This window comes from Falco peregrinus, chromosome 7 (assembly GCF_023634155.1).
Source record: "Falco peregrinus isolate bFalPer1 chromosome 7, bFalPer1.pri, whole genome shotgun sequence".
NCBI classification, from domain to species: Eukaryota; Metazoa; Chordata; class Aves; order Falconiformes; family Falconidae; genus Falco; species Falco peregrinus.
The window spans coordinates 56905370-56928534 of NC_073727.1; the positions used below are offsets into that span (position 1 = coordinate 56905370).

At 39.0% G+C, this 23165-nt stretch overlaps 1 protein-coding gene across 4 annotated transcripts in view; it reads left to right on the forward strand.

The window, feature by feature from the left end:
• Window positions 1–23165, forward strand: part of LDAH (lipid droplet associated hydrolase) — a 124434-nt gene that overhangs the window by 16217 nt on the left and 85052 nt on the right. For 3 of the 4 annotated variants that reach the window (XM_055810187.1, XM_055810191.1, XM_055810189.1), the window contains 2 exons: window positions 496–651; window positions 20963–21097. In XM_055810187.1, the coding sequence (XP_055666162.1) occupies window positions 496–651; window positions 20963–21097 (291 nt within the window). The remainder of the gene's footprint in view (window positions 1–495; window positions 652–20962; window positions 21098–23165) is intronic. The other variant, XM_055810188.1, reaches the window with a different exon arrangement.

A 23165-nucleotide genomic window follows, 5' to 3' on the forward strand; every position in this document is an offset into this window, starting at 1 on the left:
ATTAGCTTTAACTGACAAAGCCTCCTTTAATCCTTTCAAAATTTCTGGAGAACTGAGTGATGCTCTGCTCCCATAGTTAAAGCACACAGAACTTGCAAAGACATCCATGCAGTAGTTCTGTTTGGTGTTTTTTCTTTTGTTTGCCTTCAAGTAGGTTTCAGCTGAACCTTTTCAGTGGGTGATATGAGTAAGAAATGATAATTATTTTTTTTACTTTAAGGTAGAGTAGATCTTGCTGTGTAATTCATCACCATATATTCCTGTGGCAGAAACTGAAAGAAGCTTTCTTTAATATAATAGTAACATGCATCAATTACTGTCACCTATTCAAACATCAAATACTGGATTGGGCCTCTGTTTACTGGAGATGACAGCTGTTTGGGGAAACTAGTTTGGGTTTGTTTGCAGTTAGTCTATGGGAAGGTATAAAAGCAAAGAGCCAGTTATGTAAATATTTGCTGATCTGTTACAATAGTATCTTATTCTGTCTAACAGCAAACAAGAGGTCAGCAGAAGAGCCAATCCCATTACATGAAGAATTCATCTACTGTTGTGGAGCTGCTACCCATGTCTTAAAGTGTGGGCCTTGGAAAGACCTCTCAAAAGATGCAAGCAAAAATCTACCCAGGCTCTTATTCATGATTATTCCCGGTAAGGGTCATCTTTTGTTTAACTCTAGAAGTGCAATGATTGGAAAGGTTATGTTCAATTTCAGGTCTCACTAGGTAAGTGGTAGAATTTGATCTGTGCATATGGCAAAAAAATCAGTAGTATTTCAGTGGTGAAATTTCTTTGTTATATTTGATTACTACTGTTATCTATAGTTGTAACTGTGCAGTAAGGTAAAACAGAAATTAGGATGTCTCACTTAGTTACTCTGTGGTGGTGGTTTGCTGACAACATTACAGGTAGTTTTTGGTTTTTTCCATTGCTCTCCTTTTATTTATTTCTTGCACATTGAAGTACTGTAATGTCAGCTGTGTGCCAACTGAAAGATGGAAGTTACAGTATTTGAGGGAAAATTCTGTATCGAGTAGATTTTTAAAGTTGAGTGTGCTATTTTTAATAGTAAATTATTTTTACGTTAGAATGCATTGAATAGTTCTCAGTTATATTTAAATCTGTTCATCCTAAAATGAAAGGTATAGATTTTCATTTACCATATGTTAACATTAACAGATAAGTCCTAAATTCATCTGAATTCATTAAATTCTGCTAGTGAACTGTAGGAATTTGGACAATAGCAGTAGAGCTTGAGCCCACTCACTTTCACTGCCTTAAGAGTTTGCAGATTTTTTTTTAATGCTTCCTACTATCTGAATGTCTTGAATACTATTGTTACTTCCCCAAGAATTAGTGGTGTAAATAATGAGGCTTCTGATTATCCACATCTTTGGTTTACTGTTTCTGTAAGAGTATACTCTGTTGCTGTTTATGGGCCAGCATGCAGGTTGGACCTTAGCAGTGAAAGAGAGCGCAGGTTCCTTTTTGCAGTATTTTTGCAAGGTTTTAGAAGCCCTGTGGAATATTTTATGTTAGTTTCTTTGGGCACAATGATTTTATGCCCTTGCCTCCTGGAGTTGAATAGTGTAGCTTGTAACTCAGTGACAGTAAAGTTTAAATTCTTCCCTTAACTGAAAAGAAGAAATAAGCTTCCTATGATTATATCTTGTTACTGTTTCATGGGAACAACTTTTTAAGCCAGATACTGCATAGTGTAACTCTTCTTAGTAAAAGACTGACTGTAGATACCCAGATTCTCAAACAGTTTGCCAGAGGTGCAAGCCTGATTTGATGCTTTTCAGTTGCCGCTTTCTTCCAGTTAAGGCATTTCTGGAAGGCTTAAGTGAACAGCTAAGTGTTTATTTCCCCCCAAGTTCTAGAGCTTTCATCTGTCTTCAGGTTGTGATACCCTTGTGTTTGGGTTGGTAGTAGAGCCTATAACTAGGGTAAATCTGCAAAGCTAAGAGCACAAATGTTGAACATTAGCGTCCAAGGTAAGGTACCTCTGCAAGACATGTAAGTTAATTCTGCTCAAAATATTTTCTGGGCTGTGTATTCATCACAGGAAACTTTGTCATGCAAGAAAATACAGTGACAGTGCTACAGGGAGCTTATTTCCTGCTGAACAACTCTGTGAAGACTTCTTAATAACATCTTACTTTAACTAGATAGGTATCCAGAAATAGACATCAGTGAAATGTTCAGAGTGCTTCTATCGTGGTTGGCAAGCTTTTGTGAGGAACTGATTTATGGTTTTTCTCTTATTTCAGAATTATGTTGGTAACAAACTGGAAGCTGTCTTAATGAGGAAACAATTGAAAAACGCAGCAACAACAATAATGCTGTCTTCATTTTAGATATCCAAATTCAGTAGTGAATCAAGTTACCCAAGCTCCTTGCTATAGCTGGCAGGGAGCTGACTAGGACCTGGCATAACGTAATGCAGTTTTCCTTCTCATAAATCAGATGTTTTTTTCTTACTGGTATATACCTTGTTTTTAGCCTTCAAGGGAGTTTCTGTCTGCCAACACAAAAAACACGGCCTTAGGAGAAATCCGGACATTTGGGTCATCTGGCAACATGTTCGTGTACCTAAAGAGTTAGGATTAGCATTCCCTTCATGCTTTTGTAACTTTCCAAGTAATGAAAAGTGGAGTCCTTGTGGAATCCAGCAATTTTCACACTTGAAAGGCATGTATCCCTAGTTGAGATTCTTTATGGAATGAAATAAAGAGGGGCAAAGGGATGCTTGGTACAAGTCAAGGAAAAAAACATCCAGACAGGGCAACTCACTGTCGGAAAGAAGAGTCTCTGAAAGTGGTTAGTCCTACTGCATGTGATACATTGGTCTGCATATTGAACTGCTCTGGTACGTACTGTTCCAGTCTTAATGAATTTCATGCATATGATTTTGTTTATATGTAATCAAAAAAAATGAGGTTGAAGGTGGGTATAGAAGAGAAAGATGATAACATTCTCAGTTTGTGCTGGAATCAAATCGTTGCAAGAGATTTGAGAGAAAGTCCTGTGTACTTATTTTCTTTTTTTTTTAAGTCAGATTTCTTCATAACGGGGAGGGTTTCTTTTTGATCTGACTTTATTATTATTTTTTTATTTAAAAAAAAAAAAAAAAGGAGGGAGAGGGAGGAAGCTGACTCCAAAACATTCTTCTACTCTGAAATCAGTGGCAGAATTCCCATTGACTTTAAATGAGGCAGGATTCTGCCTCCTGAGGACTGGTAGCTCACTGTGCTTGAAGTAGTTGGAATACAGAACATGCAGCAGAGTTCAATCTCATTTAACTACAAAAGCTAGTGGTTTTATTGATGGCAGTCTGTGTAAACTTATAATTTTAATAATGTTTTACTATATTAGTTGAAATGTTTAATTCACTTTTTTGTTCCGTAACATTTTTTTCCCTGTGTAAGCAAAACCTCTGATAGGAGTAATAATGTGTTTACTGAAGTAATTACTGTGTGAAAGGCCCAGTATTTCCTTAGTCTAGAATATATGCATATACTTGTTTGCCTTTCTTAACATGAATTCTTTTCTGTTAAAATCGATGAGTTTTACTCATAAGAGTAAAATTAAAAGTGTACAGTTGAAGCATGAGTTCCATGGTTTTCTGGAAATGTAGGTGTTGGGGAAAGGACAGGAATTACTTTTCCTCTTGTGTCATAAAGGTCTGTTTACCCTTTTGCAATGTTTGTTTAGTGTAAAATTAACAGTGAAGTATAAAATCTACTGCAGCAACATCTAACATTGCTTGGGTTCATTGAAAACCAGGATCCACCAAGTGTTACAGAATATTCTTTACTGTTTTAAGAGTATCTGTCTATTTGTGTCTGTGTATTTATGAAAACATTTAACTCTGTAAATAAATACAGTACAAACTTTAAAACCACTGTGCTGTTTAGCTCATGAAGTTTCACTGTTCATCAAGTTTGTCTTGCATTTCATTGCAGGACTGCATTGCAATACCTTCATTCCAGGCTTCGTAATTTTTGTTATTATTTCTGTAAACTAGGCAATTTTGTTATTTGAATCTTGTACTTAAAAAGCTTAAGTTCACAGTCAGTAATGTATAATGTAAATAACATTTGTTGTGGTAAAGCATGCTACGCAAGTTTAATGTGCAGAAATAATTTCAGAATTCTGTTCTTTGGCATGCATGCAGAGTATTACCTACACTTGCCAAGTTTCTTGATCTGCCTGCTTGCACTTGTATTGCTCCTGGGTTATTGGATCATCTTACTGTTTTACCAGTTCATGAAGTGAATTGGTGATGTTTAAGGCCTATGAGAACTTAAGCAGACACTTTTTTTTAATTACAAAGTTTTAATACCCTGAGCCAGTCCTCTGAGTTGGAGAGTTGCTTGTGGTGTTCTGCACAACAGTAAGTGAGGGCTTGAATTCTGACCACCTAGGAGCAGTAACATGTACTTGCATCAAGACTGTTGTCACTTGAAGACTACTTAACTGTTTGTCAGCAGTGAAAACAGTGCAAACAATTTGCATGGATTATGACAGATCTTTAAGGTATTCTCCCTTGAAGTGAGACTTCCTCTTAAAGTCTTTGAAGTTCTATTTTTGACTGTAATGTAGAGACTCTTGAAAAGGTTTCAATAAATTACGAGGCTTTGTCTTCATCTGATGTTTTGATATTTAACAATCATCCCTCTCAATTTGCATAAGAAAAGTTACATCAGGAATCACCATGTAATAATACTACACACTAAGACTAATTGTATAACCCTGAACCTTGGTTCCTTTATTTTGGGTTTGGGGTTTTTTTTTTTTGGGGGGGGGGGGGGGGGCATGGCGTGGTTGGCTCCCACTAAAACGGTGGGGTTTTTTTAAGCTGTTAATCATTTACTTAGCTCAGCAGTTGCTGGAATTAGTAGCTCTTCAGAGGTCTACTGTCACCATGAGACGAAGGGGTTTGCGTAATAATAAAAGAATCTATTTCCTCATTCTACAAGCTGTGTAAAGCTTGTTTATTCCAATTGTCTTCAGTTTGGTTTTAGAATGTGCTTTAATTTATGTGATTAAATGTCCTTGTTGGTACGTAATCTGTGTGTTTGTCTACATCAAGTATTTGTCTACAAGAACTGCATTGGCTCTAGTAAAGACATAGTGTTGGCAGATTAAGTTGCAGCATGGAGCTTCTGGCAACCTTGGCCAGAATGTAATCCAGAGACCTGTATGTGACTCTTGGTACTTAATGTGTAATTAAATCAATTAAAAAAAAGACAGATCAGAACTGTTTTATGTGAGGCAAAATCTGATTTTGGTGTAGAGACCACTGAGCTACTCAAGGAAGGTACTTCCATCCTCTCAGAAACTACTTTTTAAGTGGGCAGCCAGTATCTCCTCCCCCAGGGCACAGTGCTGTTCACCGTTTGCCTTTGGAATACAACTGGAGGAAGGGGAATGCTGCTGGCAATAGACAGCCAGGTGAAGAGGAAAGATGACCTTTTACCTCCTGAGCAAGGGGACTTCTGGGTTATGTTCTGCTCCATACAGTTTGTGCTCACAGTCACTGAATGAGCTTCAGCAACCATTCTATAAACAGAGTCAAGAACCTGTTCCTTCTGAATCTATTAGACAGTAAAAGCTGCATTTTTCCTCCTTTGGGTTTTGTGGTTTGGGGTTTTTTTTTGACTGATTAGTGTCAGCGCATCAGTAGTAGGAAAAAATGTTTGTCCAACCTCACCTCATCTTTTACCTCTGTAGTTTTGTCACTATCAGCCTGGTTATGAGAGCTCTCCTGTGGTTTGGTTTGGTTGTGTTTTGGTTTGGGTTTTTTTTTGTTTGGTTGGGTTTTGGTTTAGTTTTGGGAGGGGTGTGTGTTTGTGTTTTTTGTAGGGTCAGGCTAGGTCCACGTCACCTCATTCAGAAAGGCACTCTAAGGTCCAATTCCATCCAGCCTAATATTAAACACCTAATTAAGGTGCTAAAGTAAGGAGCGTAAGTTCCGGGGTACTTTGTTTAATCAGTAACTAGGGATGAGCACTACCATGAGCGTGTTTGCCTACTGAGAGGTTAGGTTGCCTTGAGATGTTCTGAAGTCTGTGGAGATAATCAAAACTTGACTGGGTGCATACCTGGGCAACCTGCCCTAGCTGACCTTGCATGAGCACAGGGTGGGCTGGGAGATAGATCTCTGGAGATCCCTTCTGACTTCAGTGATCCTTCAAATGTGACCCAGGGACGGGGCAGCCAGGCTCCTTGTCCAGGTGTGGATTCTGGTCTGGAATTTTGTGGTGCCTTCAAAAGGTAGTAAAGATAAGTACATGGATAATCTTAGATAAGTATTTGATTAGAATTAGCCACTCTTGAAAGCTATAATTTAAGGTACCTTCTCCTTGCCTTTACAGCCATACTGAATAGTATGTGCCTTATCACTGGAATTGGGTTTGTTGAGTGTTGGGAACCAAACAGAATTAAAAATTGGTAAGGAATAAAGAATGGTACTTAAACGTGGCATGGAAAGACTATACCAGAAGAGGGAGCCGTTTTAAAGAGTAGGAAAAAATATAGTGTTTTTTTGAAAGTTTACTGCTGTAATAGCCAGCTATACCATTTACCAGCAGACTTGAAGCTCTCATCTGAATGCATAGGTAAGCACTGACTGTTTCTCTACTGTATGTGTATCACAAAAAGTTAGTAGTTCTTGTAAGATTGTTCATGTGACTGTGATTCATCAGTTACATTGGTTGTTGAGGATCATAAAAATGTCTTGTACTTGCTTTAGGAGGACTGAAATACAGGAAGTCCACCCAGAATGTAGAGACTGTAAGGATTAGAGTGCTGGGGCTTCCATTCCCAGCCTTTCCACTGGGTTACTTTTCAATAGATGGCTAGTAGTCCTTGCAAATTGTGTACTAAATCACCAAATAAACCATCAAATTTGCAAAATTTATATTATCAATCACCTGTGTCTCTAAGCTAGCATTGTTACAATCAGCTAACACTAAGTAAATAAATGAACAATAAAAGCACAGCTGCATGGAGCGAGACATCAAATACTTCCTCTCCTGGAATGTTTAAGTCATTGACCAACTCAATGGGCAACTCCACTCTTACTGATTGTGTGGATTTCTTGTACCAGGATGTATATCATCTTGTGATGTACAGCAGTAAATATCCAAATGACATTAAGGAAGAATAACTAATCATATTTAAGTACATCAGGTCTTTCTTAAAGGAATCGTTCATTTAACTTTGGATTCTGATGGTTTGAGTTAAGTAATGTTTTCAGATGCAATGAGAATTTTTAGAAGAAAGCCATAGAGTAACTGCATTGGTGCTAATGTTGAAATAAGCTATACAGGACTCCTGTTTACACACTAACTTGCACTTCATTTTGCCTAATTCTGTATCACATAGTTTTGATGACCTAAAGCTGAGGCAGAAAAGCTGTTTCCTGTGTGAATGTATATTTGCTGTCATATTAACACTGTGCTTTATGTATTTATCTTTACTTCTACTAGTGTAAGATATAAGTTGCATAGGTTCTATTATCTTTGCTTATTTTGACCATACCTTCAATGCTGCTATTGTCCATCCTCAGCTGAAGCATTGGAGGAGAGAAGGGAAATTTAGGTTTTGAACGGTAAAGATGGTGTTATTTAACACACCTAGTCAAAGGAATCAATTTAAGAGTCCTGTTTGGTTGGATTATTGGCTCCTTTGACAAGGCACATGGAGGATTATGCAGCTCAGAATGGCATCTAGTCCAGATGGCACACTTGAGTCATGTGTGGCTAATCAGGAACCAAAAAAAGTCTCAATTTTGCTTCTAAAATTCTGTCCTGAGGTAGATGTTTATATCCAAACAGGGGATCCTGCTCAGCTATCTGTGTGTACACAGATGCTCATTCTATTTATTTAACAAAGGCTCCTCTTTTACATATTAGCTTAGCAGCAGCATTCATCTGTTCTGTGGTATTTGCTTCAAACTTCACTTCATCCTGAAGATATTAAACTTGAGCAGAGTATTCACTGTAGAATATCATGCCTGACCGGGAGTTAGCGAGGAGAGGATGGCAGATTCCCTGCAGCTCTTTCATGAACAGAGGAAGAGAAATGCTATGCTCTTATCGTGGCCTGTCCTGCACAACTGCAGTGTAGGACTTGATGCGACCACTTGATGCCTTGAATGCATGGCTTGCCTGCTGACTGCTCTTTGCACTGGCTCTAGGAAAGCTAACTGCTAGTCACAAAAGTTTGAAAAGCATCCTTCCTTGTATCCCACCTGTCTGTCTTACTGATCTTATGTGATCAACATCACTTAATTGGAGCCTTTCAGGAAAGTCTCTACCACTCCCTGCTTTTATTAGCAGTTGAGATTTACGTAATTGAACTCTTTGGATTGGAGCAGTCTGTAAGGAAACTAGGTGGCAGGACTGGGCAATTGATAAGAGTTCTTGCATTCAGGTAGCTTTTAGAACCATCAAGTAAGGTATAAAGCAGACATTGAGGAGTCTAATTTAGTATGGAAGTCACAAATTGTTTGTAGAGTGTACATTAAGGCCCGCCAGGCATTAGAAATCTAAGAGCTTAGTGCTTGGAGCGCTTAGAAAACTTCCGAAGGCCATTATTTCACAATTCAAAATGTTTGTCAACAATACTGGCATAAGACATTCCTGTTCCCACCATACTGTGCCACTCTATCCGTGGGTTATGCCAGAACAATAGTTTGAGAGATCATACTGTGAATTAAACAAATACATACATTTATTTCTGGGGTCTTTTTAAAGCTGGAACAGTTCTCTGTTCGGGTTCACAGCACGCCTCCACAGAGTTGTGCCAGTGTAATTCAGGAGCTTGTGACCCATGGTGGGGGGGTGGGAATGATGGTCAAGGGAGAATTCTGGTGGGACTTCTTCAGCTGGACGTGCTGCAGAACTTTCTGTTGCTAAATTATGGTGTCAGTCATATGTCAACATGCAGCACATACATGTGGGTTCACATGCTCAGTCTTGAGACTTCTGTAGAAGTTGGTACCCCACCAGTCACACCAGGTGGTAATGATTTGCTGAGAATGCTTCTCCCTTGTGACTTCTGCTTTTGTTTGCATTGCAGCTTGATGAAGCTGCCAACTCTCCACATTTGACCCTGAGGTCTCAGATTTTGACATGGATAATTTGTATTTTACATTGCTTTGAAATTATTTTTTTTCTGAATAAAAAATGAGACAGTGGGAAAGGAGTTTTCTTACTCTCCAGTAACTGGTATACATGATGCAAAAGCAATCTGTGAGAAAAGACAACACTGTAAAGTTAAAAGTTTCTGTAACATAGCAATCCAGGTAGAAGGCTCTACATAGAGCAAGCTAACATATTTTCCCCTTTCCCTATGACTATAGGTCTTATCAGCAGGTAAGACTAAGAGCAGGGCTTTCTATTTCAGTGAAGCATAAGTACAGTGGAATACTTCCGATTCACATGGTTGCACGGGATATGTATTATATATGATCATATTTTGTAAATTTGCATTTGAACAGGAGCAGAAACACACACAAAAAAAACCCAGCCCAGCCCTGTCTTCCTAACATTGCCAAAGCCACTTCTTCCAACTTTTCTATCCTTATTTTATCTCTAACATGAATATTCATGGATTAATTATGAGATCAGTCTTACTTTCAGCTGACCATGTATTTTTCTCAGACAGCAATGGATATAAGGTGCTGCTAACTGATGGAGCTCTTAGTGGTTAGTAATACTTTAATTTTAATGCATAGATTATTTGGTCTGTTTATTTCTGATTTATAAAATGGGAAAAATGAAATCTCTTTCAGTCAAGTGCTTGAGGACTCGTCAATGGGATGTTCTAGCTTGACTCACACCAAGGTTCTTTGAGGGCTCTCCCTTTTATTTTACTCAGCTAAATAGTTATTTTTGGTGGATAACACTAGTTTGTACCTACTTGATTTCTGCTTTTAACCCCCATAAAACTTCAAATACATTTGTCAATTTTCCCCAAATTTTTCGAGGGATAAGGGATTCAAAGTGATACCAAAAAAAAAAGTTTGGCCAGAAGACATACATGCTGTAAAACATAAAAAAAAATGTTTTTACAAATATGTTAGGAACAGAAAGAGGGTCAAGGGTAATCATCCTTCATTGGATGCAGCAGGGATCATTGCCACAAAGGGTGAGGAAAAGGCTGAGGTATTTAACACTTTCTTTGCCTCAGTCTTTAATAGCAAGACCAGCTTCCCTCTGGGTACTCAGCCCCCTGAGCTGGAACACAGGGATGAGGAGGAGCAGAATAAAGTCCCCACAGTCCAGGAGGAAATGGTCAGTGACCTGCTGCTCCACTTAGACATGCATAAGTCTGTGGGGCTGGATGGCATCCACCCAAGGGTGCTGAGGGAGCTGGCAGGGGAGCTCGCCAAGGTGCTCTCCATCATTTATCAACAGTCCTGGCAAAGTGGGAAGGTCCCAGCAGACTGGAGGTTAGCCAGTGTGATGCTCACCTACAAGAAGGGCAGGATGGAGGATCCAGGGAACTACAGGCCTGTCAGCCTGACCTTAGTGCTGGTGAAGGTTATGGAGCAGCTCATCCTGAGCACCATCAATGCAGCATGTGCAGGACAGCTAGGTGATCAGGCCCAGCCAGCCTGGGTTTGTGAGAGGCAGGTCCTGCTTGATGAACCTGATCTCCTTCTATGACAAGATGACCCACTTAATGGATGAGGGAAAGGCTGTGGATGTTGTCTTCCTGGACCTTAGTAAAGCCTTTGACACCATCTCCCACAGCATTCTCCTGGAGAAACTGGCTGCTCATGGCTTGGACAGGTGCACTATACACTGGGTTTAAAGCTGGCTGGACAGCTGAGCCCAAAGAGTGGTGGGGAATGGAGCTATGTCTCGCTGGTGGCTGATCACACAAGGTGTTCCCCAGGGCTCAGTGTTGGGGCCAGTTCTGTCTAATATCTTTATCAATGATCTGGACAAAGGGATTGAGTGCCCCCTCAGTGAGTTTGCAGATGACACCAAGCTGTGGGGGTAATGTTGATCTGCTTGAGGGCAGGCAGGCTCTGCAGAGGGATCTGGACAGGGTGGGCTGATGGGCCAGGGCCAGTTGTACGAGGTTCAACGAAGAGAAGTGCTGGGTCCTGCAGCTGGGTCACGACCCCATGCAATGCACCAGGCTTAGGGAAGAACAGCTGGAAAGCTGCCTGGCAGAAAAGGACCTGTGGGTGCTGGTTGACAGCTGGCTGAGCATGATCCAGCAGTGTGCCCAGGTGGCCAAGAAGGCCAACAGCTTCCTGGCTTGTGTCAAAACCAGCATGGCCAGCAGGACAAGGGAATTGATTGCCCCCCTGTAACTTGGTACTGGTGAGGTCGCATCTCAAATACTATGTTTACTTCTGGGCCCCTCACTACAACAAAATCATTGAGGTGCTGGAGCATGTCCAGAGAAGGGCAATGAAGCTGGTGAAAGGTCTAGAGTACAAGCCTTATGAGAAGCAACTGAGGGAACTGCGGTTGTTTCACCTGCAGAGGAGGAGGCTCAGGAGGGAACTTCCTGCTCTTTACAACTGCTTGAAAGGAGGCTGTAGGCAGGTGGGTGTCTCTTCCACTTCTCTCAAGTAACAAGCATTAGGACAAGAGGAAGTGGCGTCAAGTTGCGCCAGGGGATATTTAAATTGGATCTTAATAAAAATTTCTTCACAGAAAGAATTGAAACAGGCTGCCCAGGTAGGTGGTAGAATCACTATCCCTGAAGGTTCAAAAAAGCATAGATGCAGTGCTTAGGGACATGGTTTACTGGTGGACTTGTCAGTCCTGGGTTAATGGTTGCACTTGATGATCTCAGAGGTCTTTTCCAACTTAAATGTTTCTATGAGTCTGTACTGGTAAAGTACCCCCTGAAAGAAAAGCGTGTGTTCTATCCATGTTCTGTATTAGAAAATTCAGCTCTTAGGATATTGCTGTCCGTTATTTTTGCTGCTTACGGACTACATGTTTGTGACTAATATTTTAAAATATGTTGACAGTTGTGCTTTGTTTACTGGGTCAGCCCACCAGCTTCCATTGTCTTTAGAAATGAAAAAAAAATATCTGTCATTAAAATTAAAAACTTTTTCATGCAAAGAAGAGCCTCTGTTTCGGATCTAGGCTTGAAATTTGCCACTGTTGTTGAATTTCCCAGTGTTCCAGAGGTACCTCCGATGGGGGCTTGGCGCTTTTGAGCTTGTTAAGTTTGAGGAGGCAGAGCAGTGATACTATGGTTGAACATCCGACTGTGCTTGACAGTATTTTCCCTCCACTAAATCTGGGTGGCAGATGTGACTTTCTGAAGTAACTTACTGAAATAACTTACTGAAATTACTCAATCCGCGGTCTGTCTTCTCTCTGTCCTCTCCCTGCTAATGAGGTGGTGTTTTCAGCATGGATCCGTCCTGCCTGGCTGCGTACAGCATAATCAGGGGAGGAAGTGATCCCTCTACTGCAGCGTGCAGAGGCTTGAGTTGGCTGGGGTTATGGAAAAGTTGTGTTCTAGGGCAATTTGCTTGATATGACTGTTTAGAAAAGGGTCTGTTTCTCTTCATGGGATGTCTGAGGCAGGAGGGAAGAAGAAATTACTTCCTGAAGTACCTACCTATGAGGGAAATACAGCGTTCATGGGCATTGTGTACAAATAATGCAAGGAAAATGTATTAAGCTACCAGTGTATAATGTACTTTTTCCTCCCTTGCAGCTGCTGCCAGAAGTACCTGAGCTGATAAGGATTTGCCTTGCTATTAAATATTTTGACCTAGTTATCTCTGAAAATAAAAAATAAATATTCTCTTTCTGATTGTAGTTAACACATGGCCTCATTTCTATCTGAATAGTAACTCCTATGGATCATTTCAGCTACGTTACAAATAAATTTGGCCCATTATGTTCAATATCTCGATTGTGGAAAACAATAGAGCCAAAAATTCAGTAAGTCATAACTCTTGCAGTTGTTTTCCTGTTATGGGCATGATAAAAGATTTTGTTCATTGTCCTGATTTCAGTTTCTGAAAACAATCTTTGATTATTCCTGATGGATTTAAAAATTCCCATAGTAATAAATAAATAGGTAGTAATACATACTTAAGAGCTGCCTTCCACCTTTATGTTTTGGAACTTTTAAATCTGTAATTGCAGCCTTCTCTTAAGAGGCAGAAGCTCTTCACAGTAGGTTTTAAATGGCTAAACATCTGTGCTTGCGAAGTGACTTGAGTTTATGAATGAGGAAGGTGTTTGCCTGAATGAAGTGTTTTGGTTGAAGTCTTCATGGAGCATCTGCTTAGGACCAGTACTAATACCTGAACTACAAGGCCTTTTCCTCTACCAGACACGCTCTGGTGCCAATGCAGACAATTTTCTCCTTGGTAAATCTTAGTTTATCCATATGCAGAGCAGTTTGTTCTTTTGTCTTGCATTTCTGAAGACTAGTAAGAAACGCAAATGCAGAATTCATTTGCAAAATCACCTTAGACTGTTTATTTCAAATATTACATTCTCTTGACAGTCTTGATGTAAAAAAATTGCAGAAACACATTTTCAAGTCTTTTTTCTGCAGTTAACTGTCTTCATGTTCTCCATTGCTATTTGTTTCCCGTCTGCCATTTTATTCTAAAAACTATCTTACAAAACAGAAGCAAACCCAAAAATGTTATAATCCCAAAGCCCCTAGACCGATGCTTTTCTTTTTCATAACTGACCAGTGTGGTATAACATAGGGAGATCTCTGATGCAAACTTGAAAACTTACTTTCTGGTGCCATTTGAATGTATTGCTTGCTTCCTTCTTGTATATTATTCAAAAGTGGTCAAATCTTGAGAGCTGTACAAAACAAGTAATTTGTGGTTATCTGGGTTTTGAATTGTTTATTTTTCTTGCCTTTGTCTTTTTCCTGCTGATGTTGTCTCATCAGGGATGTGTTGTTATTCAGATGTTTCATGGGCTTTCTTGTGAACCCGTTTGACATCATCTCATGTTCGTCTTCGCACACTTCCTTTGTTCTCTCCCTTTCTTTCAGAAGGAGGTTTGTTTTCTGTTGGTCCAATTCTGCTTCAGACTATGAAACCGACTGAAAAATTCCCACTAGAAATTCTAGACCCAGCACAGACCTCACTGCAGCCCCTCTGCTAGCATCAATTGTAGGACAGATTGGATCAGACAGAGCAACCACATCAGAGGTGTTAAAAGTAGCTGTATCTGTCTTCATCTGCCTAAGCATCTGCTTAAGAGACTGTGTATGTGTAGGTGTGTACTGGGAGTCCTAATTAATTGTGTTCATTTTTCATTTGCTATGGAGAAAATGGAACAAAAAATACTTAATTGTAAGCATTAGAAAATCCTGCTTTCTGCCTTTAAAAAATGTGACACATTCAGTATTCCATTATGAACTCAACTTTTTTCAGTTTTGTATCTCAATCTTGACTCCCTTCCAAGAACTATTAATATACAGACATATTAAAAAAACCCCAATAATAAAATCAAGGCCTTTTTGTATTTATGTACCTGTTTTACCTGGTTGAAATGTTAGATGTAACTATGGAAATACATCTGGGGATTTGATAACACTTGCAATATCACTTAATCACAAAGTCCAGTAAGCTGGCCGTGGGCAAAATCAGGGTTTCAGACTTTGTATCTTATCTTCCTGGATAGATGCTGTTAATCATTCATATGAGGAAACAGACATGTACTGTCACAATTTCTAGCTGGGATTTTTTATTCACAGACTTCAGGCACCATTGTCACTTGGGCAAAACCAGCTGTGTTAAGTTAATGCAAGTTTATTGACTGTCCATGGGATTTCTTTAGAGGTAAATGAACCCACATTTGTCCTAAAAGTGGAACAGTGTTGGAGAACAGCAGATAAGCTTATTTGCTTTGCAAAATGCATATAAAGAATGTGTATTATAAAATCCGATATGTATGTCTTATAGCTGTATCAAAGTAAAAACTCTTGAGTGTGTGTGTAGGGAAAAAAAGTGAAATGTTCTTGAAAAACCTTTCTAATAAGCTGTCTTACAGGCACCTGGTTGAATCCTTCTGAGATTCCCTGTTTTCAACATAGGCAAATATATTAAGGTGTTTTCCAGGCAAATTCATGATTCTGGAGTTACAGAGGATCAAACAAGAGTTTTCACATGTGTTTCTGTATAATGCCCTTGTAATTATTTGCTTTTTGGCTGATGCTGCTCATCTGGTGTACGATCTATAAACAGAACATAGGATAAAGAATGCGAGTCCCTTAGACGTGCAAACAGGTGAAAACTTAATTGACGTGAGTTTATGATGATCATTCAAATGTTATTTGAGATGTTTTATTTGAAATCCCTTGACCCTGCATGTCAGAGAAACCTGTGTGTTTCCTTTTAAGGCCTGATCATCAGCCATGGTGTCAGTTTCTGCAGTTTTCTCCCAAGTGTGAGAACATCATTGTGTTTTTTACATGCTCCATTTAAATCCTCCTGACATCTGCGTGGGCTGCTTTCCATTCATTAACATAGGGGAGTTGCATCTTCCATGGTGGCTGGTCAGATGCCAGAGACAGATTAAGTTTCCTTGAGCGAGTAACTTGTCATTTAGACTGCGAGTTGGAGCTGGGACTTTGGCAGCTCTGCGAAGAGGCAGTGAGAATCATTGCCACAAAAATGATTTTTGTGTGGTCCTGCTGTGCACCCCTGGATTTCAAATTTGATTTATGGCTGCTCATTTAAGAAAAAAAAAAAAAGTCTGCATTTGGTTTTGTTGCAGGAGATTATCATATAAATACTGCAGCATACATACTTAATTCTGAAACTGTGGATTATTTCTAAAATTGAACTCATGCTAATTGCTGGCATATTTTCCAGTTCTTCAAAGTTCTCTGTAAACGCACTGTTGGCTGTGTATTTCCCTTCTTCTATTCATGTAGCTGACTTTATTCTTTATGGCCCTGCTGAGGTCCCAGAGCAGACAGAAAGCAACTGCTAGAGAAGTGCTTGAAGCACCACAGCTGAATGCCAGCTACTGCTGATACAGATGGTCAGACTTCTGGAGGCACAGCTGAAAACACTGGGGAACATCTCACAGGACAGTGCACAGAACCCAAAAGTTCGTTTCAAAACAAGGTGCAAGAAAACTTGTTGCTGTTTGGGATGATTTAGCTACACATAAATTTCTTCTTGACTCCCCGCCACTCTTGGCGTTTACTATAGACTGCTTAAATAAATCCTTTTCAAGTTAGATATCCCTTCCAGAACTGCTAAGAATTGTTTTACTTTTATGTTTCAGTCTCAATTTCATTTCAGTAAGCTGTATATATTTTTGACCTACCTCTTTCTGGACAGAAGGCTTTTCATTTATGTTTTGGTGTATGTTTTTGTTTCTAACCTGAAATATTTTGCTGTTGTGGTTTACATTGTATGCTAAGTCTGGGTTATCTAATACTAGTGTTCTCTTAATAATACTTTACATGTTACATTAATGTTTTCTGTTGCAGAACACTTAAAAAAGGCTTGACAATTTGTAAGCCACAAAAGCTGTCATTGCTTGTGGGGAGTGGCTATGATCTGTGACTTTTAAATGAGCATTATATATTCGTTGTTTTGCATCCAAAATTAAGCTGATTGAATTGCACTGATGGCATACTGTATATAAGTTTAACCAAGTCTGGATAACTTCTTTTTTGTAAGTGCACCATCCAAATATTGGTATGTATTTCATTTTAAGACAAGATAAATTTGATTTTATGACACGTTGTGTAGGAAATAATGTGAAATCAGGATAAAAGTTACTCTTTAGCAGTGATACCCTGGGGCAGATACTTAGTTTGTACAAATTACTCTCTCTTTATTGCTAGCTGTCTTCATATGAAGGAAGTGCTTGGCATTTAAAAATCTTGATTTGATGGAAAAAGCCTTAACAAGAAAGTGTTTGAAAGTGAAAGGCAAATTCATGTTTATAAGTAATTTTCGTGGTTTTAACTATGTGGATGATTAAAGACTAGAGGTTCCAGTTCTTGAAAGCCTGCATCTGCAGTATATAGAAGTAGAGAATATTTACCTCCTCATATAGCTCAAAATTACACCTCTGCACATTCAGTCTTGCTCTAGCTGTGGGTGGAACAGATCAGAAAAGGAGGAAGTGGATTCCCGTCTTCAAACTAAAAATGGAAAGACTTTGAACTTAATGCAGAAAAGCTGGGTGAAATGTCGTGTATTACAGAGAAGAATAGAGAAGGTGGCAGGAGTCCTTTGGTTATTGAAACTTACGAGTACACCAAATAAAGTGACCCCACTGTGTTCTAATTCACTGTGCAAATTGTCCATTTGACATACTCTTCCCATGAAATGCTTAGAGATCTTTTGTTAATTAAGCTAATATGCAGTGTATTGTAGCTTTGTGTCTTTTTCTGTTATGGTCACCATTTGCAGCTATTGTTCAAAAGACTTTTGAAACAACATAAACACTGTTGAAAATTAAGCAGAGTTGAGAGTAACTGCTTAAAATGTGCTTCTTCATTCAGATGACTGCAACTTGAGATTTGCTGGCATGCATGAATGATTCCGGTGCCCTGAGGTGTCTGAGGATTGATGCGGTATTCAGATAACTGGGGTAACCTTCAAATCATGGAGGTTAACACTGCATTTACTTGTGGTTTCCATTTTTTGACACTGAGTTGCTGAGTGAAAGAGCATAGGCAATTCTGGTTTGATGTACTGGGAAATCCTTTAAATGCACAAATGACCACTGCATTGCCTAAGTGCCTTTGTGATGAACCTGGTAGTTCTTTTTCTATAAAATAAAATAGTTTAATAGAGCAACATTTCAACTGCAGTAGATGAACCCAAAATATTGTTGACTGCAGACTGCTGTGCATATTAAACCCCAGTTATTTCCATTAGCTGTTACTGTTGTATCAAAAAAAATCTTTATCTGTTCAGGTTTTTTGTTTGTTCCGCTTGAAGTATTTTGACAGCAACTAAACTAAAAAAAATACAAAACAACTGACTCTGCAGACATGCAAATTTAAGCTATATTAGGAGATAAACATTCTCTGCTTATAAATATTTTAGATGCAAGCTTTCAAGAGCAGGGACTATTAATCTGCATTTACTTCAGTCAGTGCAAAGCTGGAATAATTCCATTGAAATTGAAAGTCCAATAAAGAATAAATTTATAGCTGCTTTACACGTGGTGATTTCTCTATAGAAATCTTTGCTTTTAAAATCTTTGTTGATTTTCCTTTCCATTTGTGCCAGCAGTTCTCATTTGTACCCCTTCAAGGCATTTTTAAGTATCAGTAGCAGCAGCTCTTAACAGCTGACCCTCTCAGAATGTATTTTACTGTGAGACAGATGTTTATGAAGAGTGGGGAAAGGAGGTTTCTTTCCTATTTATGGATGTTCTTTTTTACCTGCCTAAAGTACACATCACATTTATCACAGGATAAAAAACTACTTTCCATCAAAAAAGTATTACACTGTCTTGAGCTTACTATAGTATTTGATGCAAAGCCTCACTGTTTGTAAGCAGTTCTTACTTCATTGCTCTTCAGCCGATGACTGAATCCTGGAATATTTACATGTTAGGTTCACATGGCTCATGATGGGAATGAGCACCCAAATGTCTAAGACGGCTGTTGCCATATCTGTCCCTTTCCTAGTTTTGTATTATAGGAGGAGGGAAGAATTTAAAAAAACAAGGTTGCTTTTGAGATAAATTTTATGATTCCTTGATCTCAAAATATCTAATCACGTTATATTCCAGAGCTAAGTGTAGTGCCCAAACATCATGATCATTTGTACTACAGAATACACACTTTATTTTGGATTGCTGCTACTTTCATCTTCAACCTTGCTGAAAGGTAGGTTTTCTCTATGTGACATTAATCCAAGGATCTTGACAGATGATGTCTAGGTTTGATTTTATTATCTCTGGAGCCCTCTATATTATATCTTTTTCATGTATGAAAAAGTGGTGCAGATGTAGAGATGTGTGACCCCTGTGAATTAAAAACTTTCTTTGGAAAAGTTTGCAAAAATTTGATCATGCATTCTGGAGTTTATACATACAACAACTGTTGTTTGGTTGGTTTTTTTTAATTCTTCTTTAATATCAAGTTTACAAAGAGATGCTTAGAAACACATAATAACTGGTACTTTGTTTTTTGTGTTTTGGTGTTTCTGATTTTGGTTGTTGTTTTTTTTCCAAATCTGTGTACTGCAGTAAAAATAATGTTGTTTTAAGATCAGTAATTTTATTAAGGTTTGAAAACCATCAGAGATGCTTTTTACATGTAAGTGAGGGATGAAGCATGTGTGATGTGACCTAGAGCAGAAGGCTTCCCTCCTCTGCCCACATATCATCACTGGTGTGAGCCATGACATCAGCTCCTACGCATGTGTTTGTGCTGGAGGTGGGTTTGGGTGCCTGGTGCAGTGCTGCGCTGTGGTGTCAGCTGTGTTGTGGAAGCCCTGAACCGAGGGAATGCCTCGTGGGAGAGCAATGAACATACTGTGTGTTTCCTGAGGAGCAGAAGGGTTGAAGTAAAAGAAGGCAAAATGAAAATGCCCACTGTAGAAGAAGAGTTTTTGTCTCCACACACCATTTCTACAACTACTAATTTGATTACAGCTCTGATTTGTCGTCTTTGTCACTATCAATACTTACATGGCTCAGCCTTTTTATTACAAGCAGACTGACACAAAGGAGTTTACGCAATTTTAGTGAGTTGGTGTTTTTCCTCTCGTACCCTTTTAGTAACACATTTGTGTTATTTTGGAATGTCTTTGTCTTAAAAAGTGGCTGCCTTTTTACCCAATACTGCTCTTGCTGCCTTTTGCTGTTGATGATAACCAAACTAAGAATTGCCTAGTATGTGAATGAAAGACACGTAACTGAGCAATCCTAACCATAATGGTGGGTTTTCCTGGTGTCTAAATGATAATAAGAAATCAGTGGAACTACTTTGGAAAATTAATAAGTAGAGAAAAAGAATACAGTTTTATGTCTGTGTGGGAATTAGGAAACAAAATCTGCTTTGTCTTCATGTGGATTTACTCTCCAACTTATGTTACTACTAGTATCCAAAAGAGAAAGAAAAAAAGGACGAATAGAGATTATAGTTTTGTTTGGAAATCCTGAAATCCCTACCAGATAGATACTTTTGACTTTGGGATGCTATTTTAGACTTCCACTTCAGCAGTGGTGGCTGACTGTTGATATTCTCACTGTTGAACAGTGGATTTAGAGCAAGGTGGTCAGCTCTCTCAGGGCAAGGTGGATTTGTTCACACACCAGCCTCTTCTGAGAAGTTCTCGCTGAAGCTGATGGCTTGCAGGACGGGGGGAACGGTTCTTCTGTGGTTCTAGATCACAGATGTTGGAAAAGAAAGAGCTTCTCAAGGTCCATGGAAGAGGACAAAGAGAATATGAGGTTGCAAGCAGAAAAAAAAATTAATCAGTTTAAAATAAAGTCATCCTCTCTTTTATGCTCAGTACAGATGTTTGTATTGCCAGAATATCACACGCCTGTTTTGAAGTGGTAACACTGAGATATTTGAAGTGCAGGCTTCTGGATCAAGTGATATGTGATATAGTCTTTGTGGTATTTTTATAAGATCTGGGGGTTTCTTTGCCCAGTTTTCACGTATCTGTGACTTGATGGGATAGATAAGCCAGCTGGTTGACCTCTGCTGGAAAAGATTTTCTTTTGTGTTGAGCTCGAATTTTAGGTTCTGAAATTTCAAAGTAATTGTGTAAAATGCTTCTCGTGGGTGCCATTGATTAACGGAATTAAACTGGTTCAATAGCATAGCCCTTGAAATTGGGAAAATAAAAATTGGAAAATTACTATAGAAAATAGATTACCAAATTGCTGTATAATGCTGTTTAGTTTGTTCTGAAGCACATTATGTGCTGTTGGAAGGTTAATATTGACTGTGCCTTGTATGTTTTGTTTTTTGGCAGGTAACCCTGGACTGGCAGGTTATTACAGGACCTTTATACAGGCCTTATATTGTGGACTAAATCAGCAGTATCCCGTTTGGGTTGTGAGCCATGCTGGACATTGTAAGCCTCCTAATGGTATGGAAATGATAGAAGGTACGATACTGTAACTTACACATACAAATATTTGTACCCTGCTTGATTTCACTAGCAGAACTTGTGCTCATTAAAAACAGCATGACATGATTTTTAAATGTCTCCATTACATTTCCACAGAACAGTTGTATGAGAAGAGAAGTTACTGAGGAAAAGAGTACTCTTAGGTAAATTAGATTTGCCAGTCAAATAAGTGCTATTAGGAGAATAAGAGTTTGCTGATGGCAGTCTTCAGAGACAAGTTATAAACAAGGTCTAGAATGTGTTTATGTTGAGAAGAGTAGATTAGAAAAATACATTTTTAACTGAAGTGTCCAATTAAGAGATTGAGTACTTTAGGAGAGACTTCATTATCTCTGAATTTAAAAGTGAATTTCCAGGAAGCAATAAATATTTCTGAGGTGCGGTTTTGGAGGGGAGAGGTTGCTTGTTTATGTGTTAAAAGTCTTTTGATGTGCAAATCACCAGCAAGATATGGTAGCCATCTCAAAGTGGATATTTTTAATGTACAGCATTGCAAACTGGGCGGACCCAATAAGGAATCCTGTCCTGAAGGCTACTTAGTCAGAAGACCTCATGTACTCGGTCGTCACTGCAGTGATACAGTAAATCAGTATGATTCCTTAGGACCAAAAGGCTCAGCAGTGTGAAGCAACCTGAAAATTTTGAAGAAACTGTTGTAGCTGTGTAGCATAACTTCCCCTCACTAACATTTGCATCTGAGCTTTTAAGCCTTTTATTAGTGGTTTATTTAATTTCAAGTTTGAAACTGAAACCTGTATTTCATTGATAAGAGTCCTGCCAGTCATTGTGTTCAGGTGTCAGACTACCAGACGTTACCACTTTGTCCTGATAGGTGAGAAATACCTAAGCTTATAATTTTTGTTAACCGTGGGATTCAGCTAGAAGTCTGGCAACAGAATGGTGCTGAGTTTGTTGCAGAGAATGTTAGTGGGTCTCACAACCTGCCCTGGGATCTGTAAGTGTGTAGTTAGTGAAAAGAGCCTTTGATGGTGGGAGATGTCAATGGTGGCTTGAGCTGGCTGAGCTTGTTGAAATTGAGGGGTTTTTAGATGGAGCCAATCAGGGATGTTGTACGAATGTCCCACTTCCACTGTGACAGTCCCTGTGCTACAAAAGAGAGTGTAGATACGGGGGAAGGAGAGCATCCTGCAGGGAGAAGGGAGCTGGTATCGAAGTTGAAACCAGACCTCCAGCTGACTTCACTGTGTGCTTTTGCACAGACAATGCTCCTGTGAGAGGAGGGGATTTTCAAGAAAGTGGTAGCTTGTAAGGATGGACACGTCAGAAGTGAAGTATCTGGCTGGTGCTGTGTCAAGTTTTATTCAAAGTGACTTGCAGAATGAGAGTGGACAGTGAAATTTCTGAATTTTTGGATGGTACTTCATAGCATTTCATTACTGGGAAGATATTAGATGCCAGGGAACTACAGAAACATCTTGCAAAATGTCATTAGAGAGTAAAAAGATGGTAGATGAGTGTCAGGGCAGATAAATATGAGTTAATGCCTGTGACAAAAAAGATCTTTTTTAACTGTGCATGGGTGATCCTGAACTTGGAATTCATTTGTAAAACTCAGGAAAGATGCTGGCATCATCACTGACAGTTTTCTAATATAATCTCTTATTGCACAGCAGCAGACAAAATTTAAGTTGACAAAATGTTGGATATAAGCAGTGTTACAGACAAGGCAGGAGGTATTGGTTTATTACTATATATAACCATAGTAGACCTTCATCTTGAATATTAGAGTACACATCTTAAGGACAGCATTTCAAGAGTGAAGTTGGTGAGCGTATAGAGAAGGGCAACTAAAGAACAGGGAGGAAGCAGCTTTCTTGTTGTGAGAGTTTAAATGGCTCTTTGGTTTGGGGAGCAGAATGCTTCTCAGCAGCATGACTGAGGTTTCCAAAATCATGACAGTAAATAAGGTAAATGCAGAATAAAATACACCAGGTTCAGTAACGGAAATAATGGTCATTTAATGGTACTAGCTGCCTTAAAAACAGCTAAGAGAAAGTATTTATTTATGTGACAGGTAAAAAAT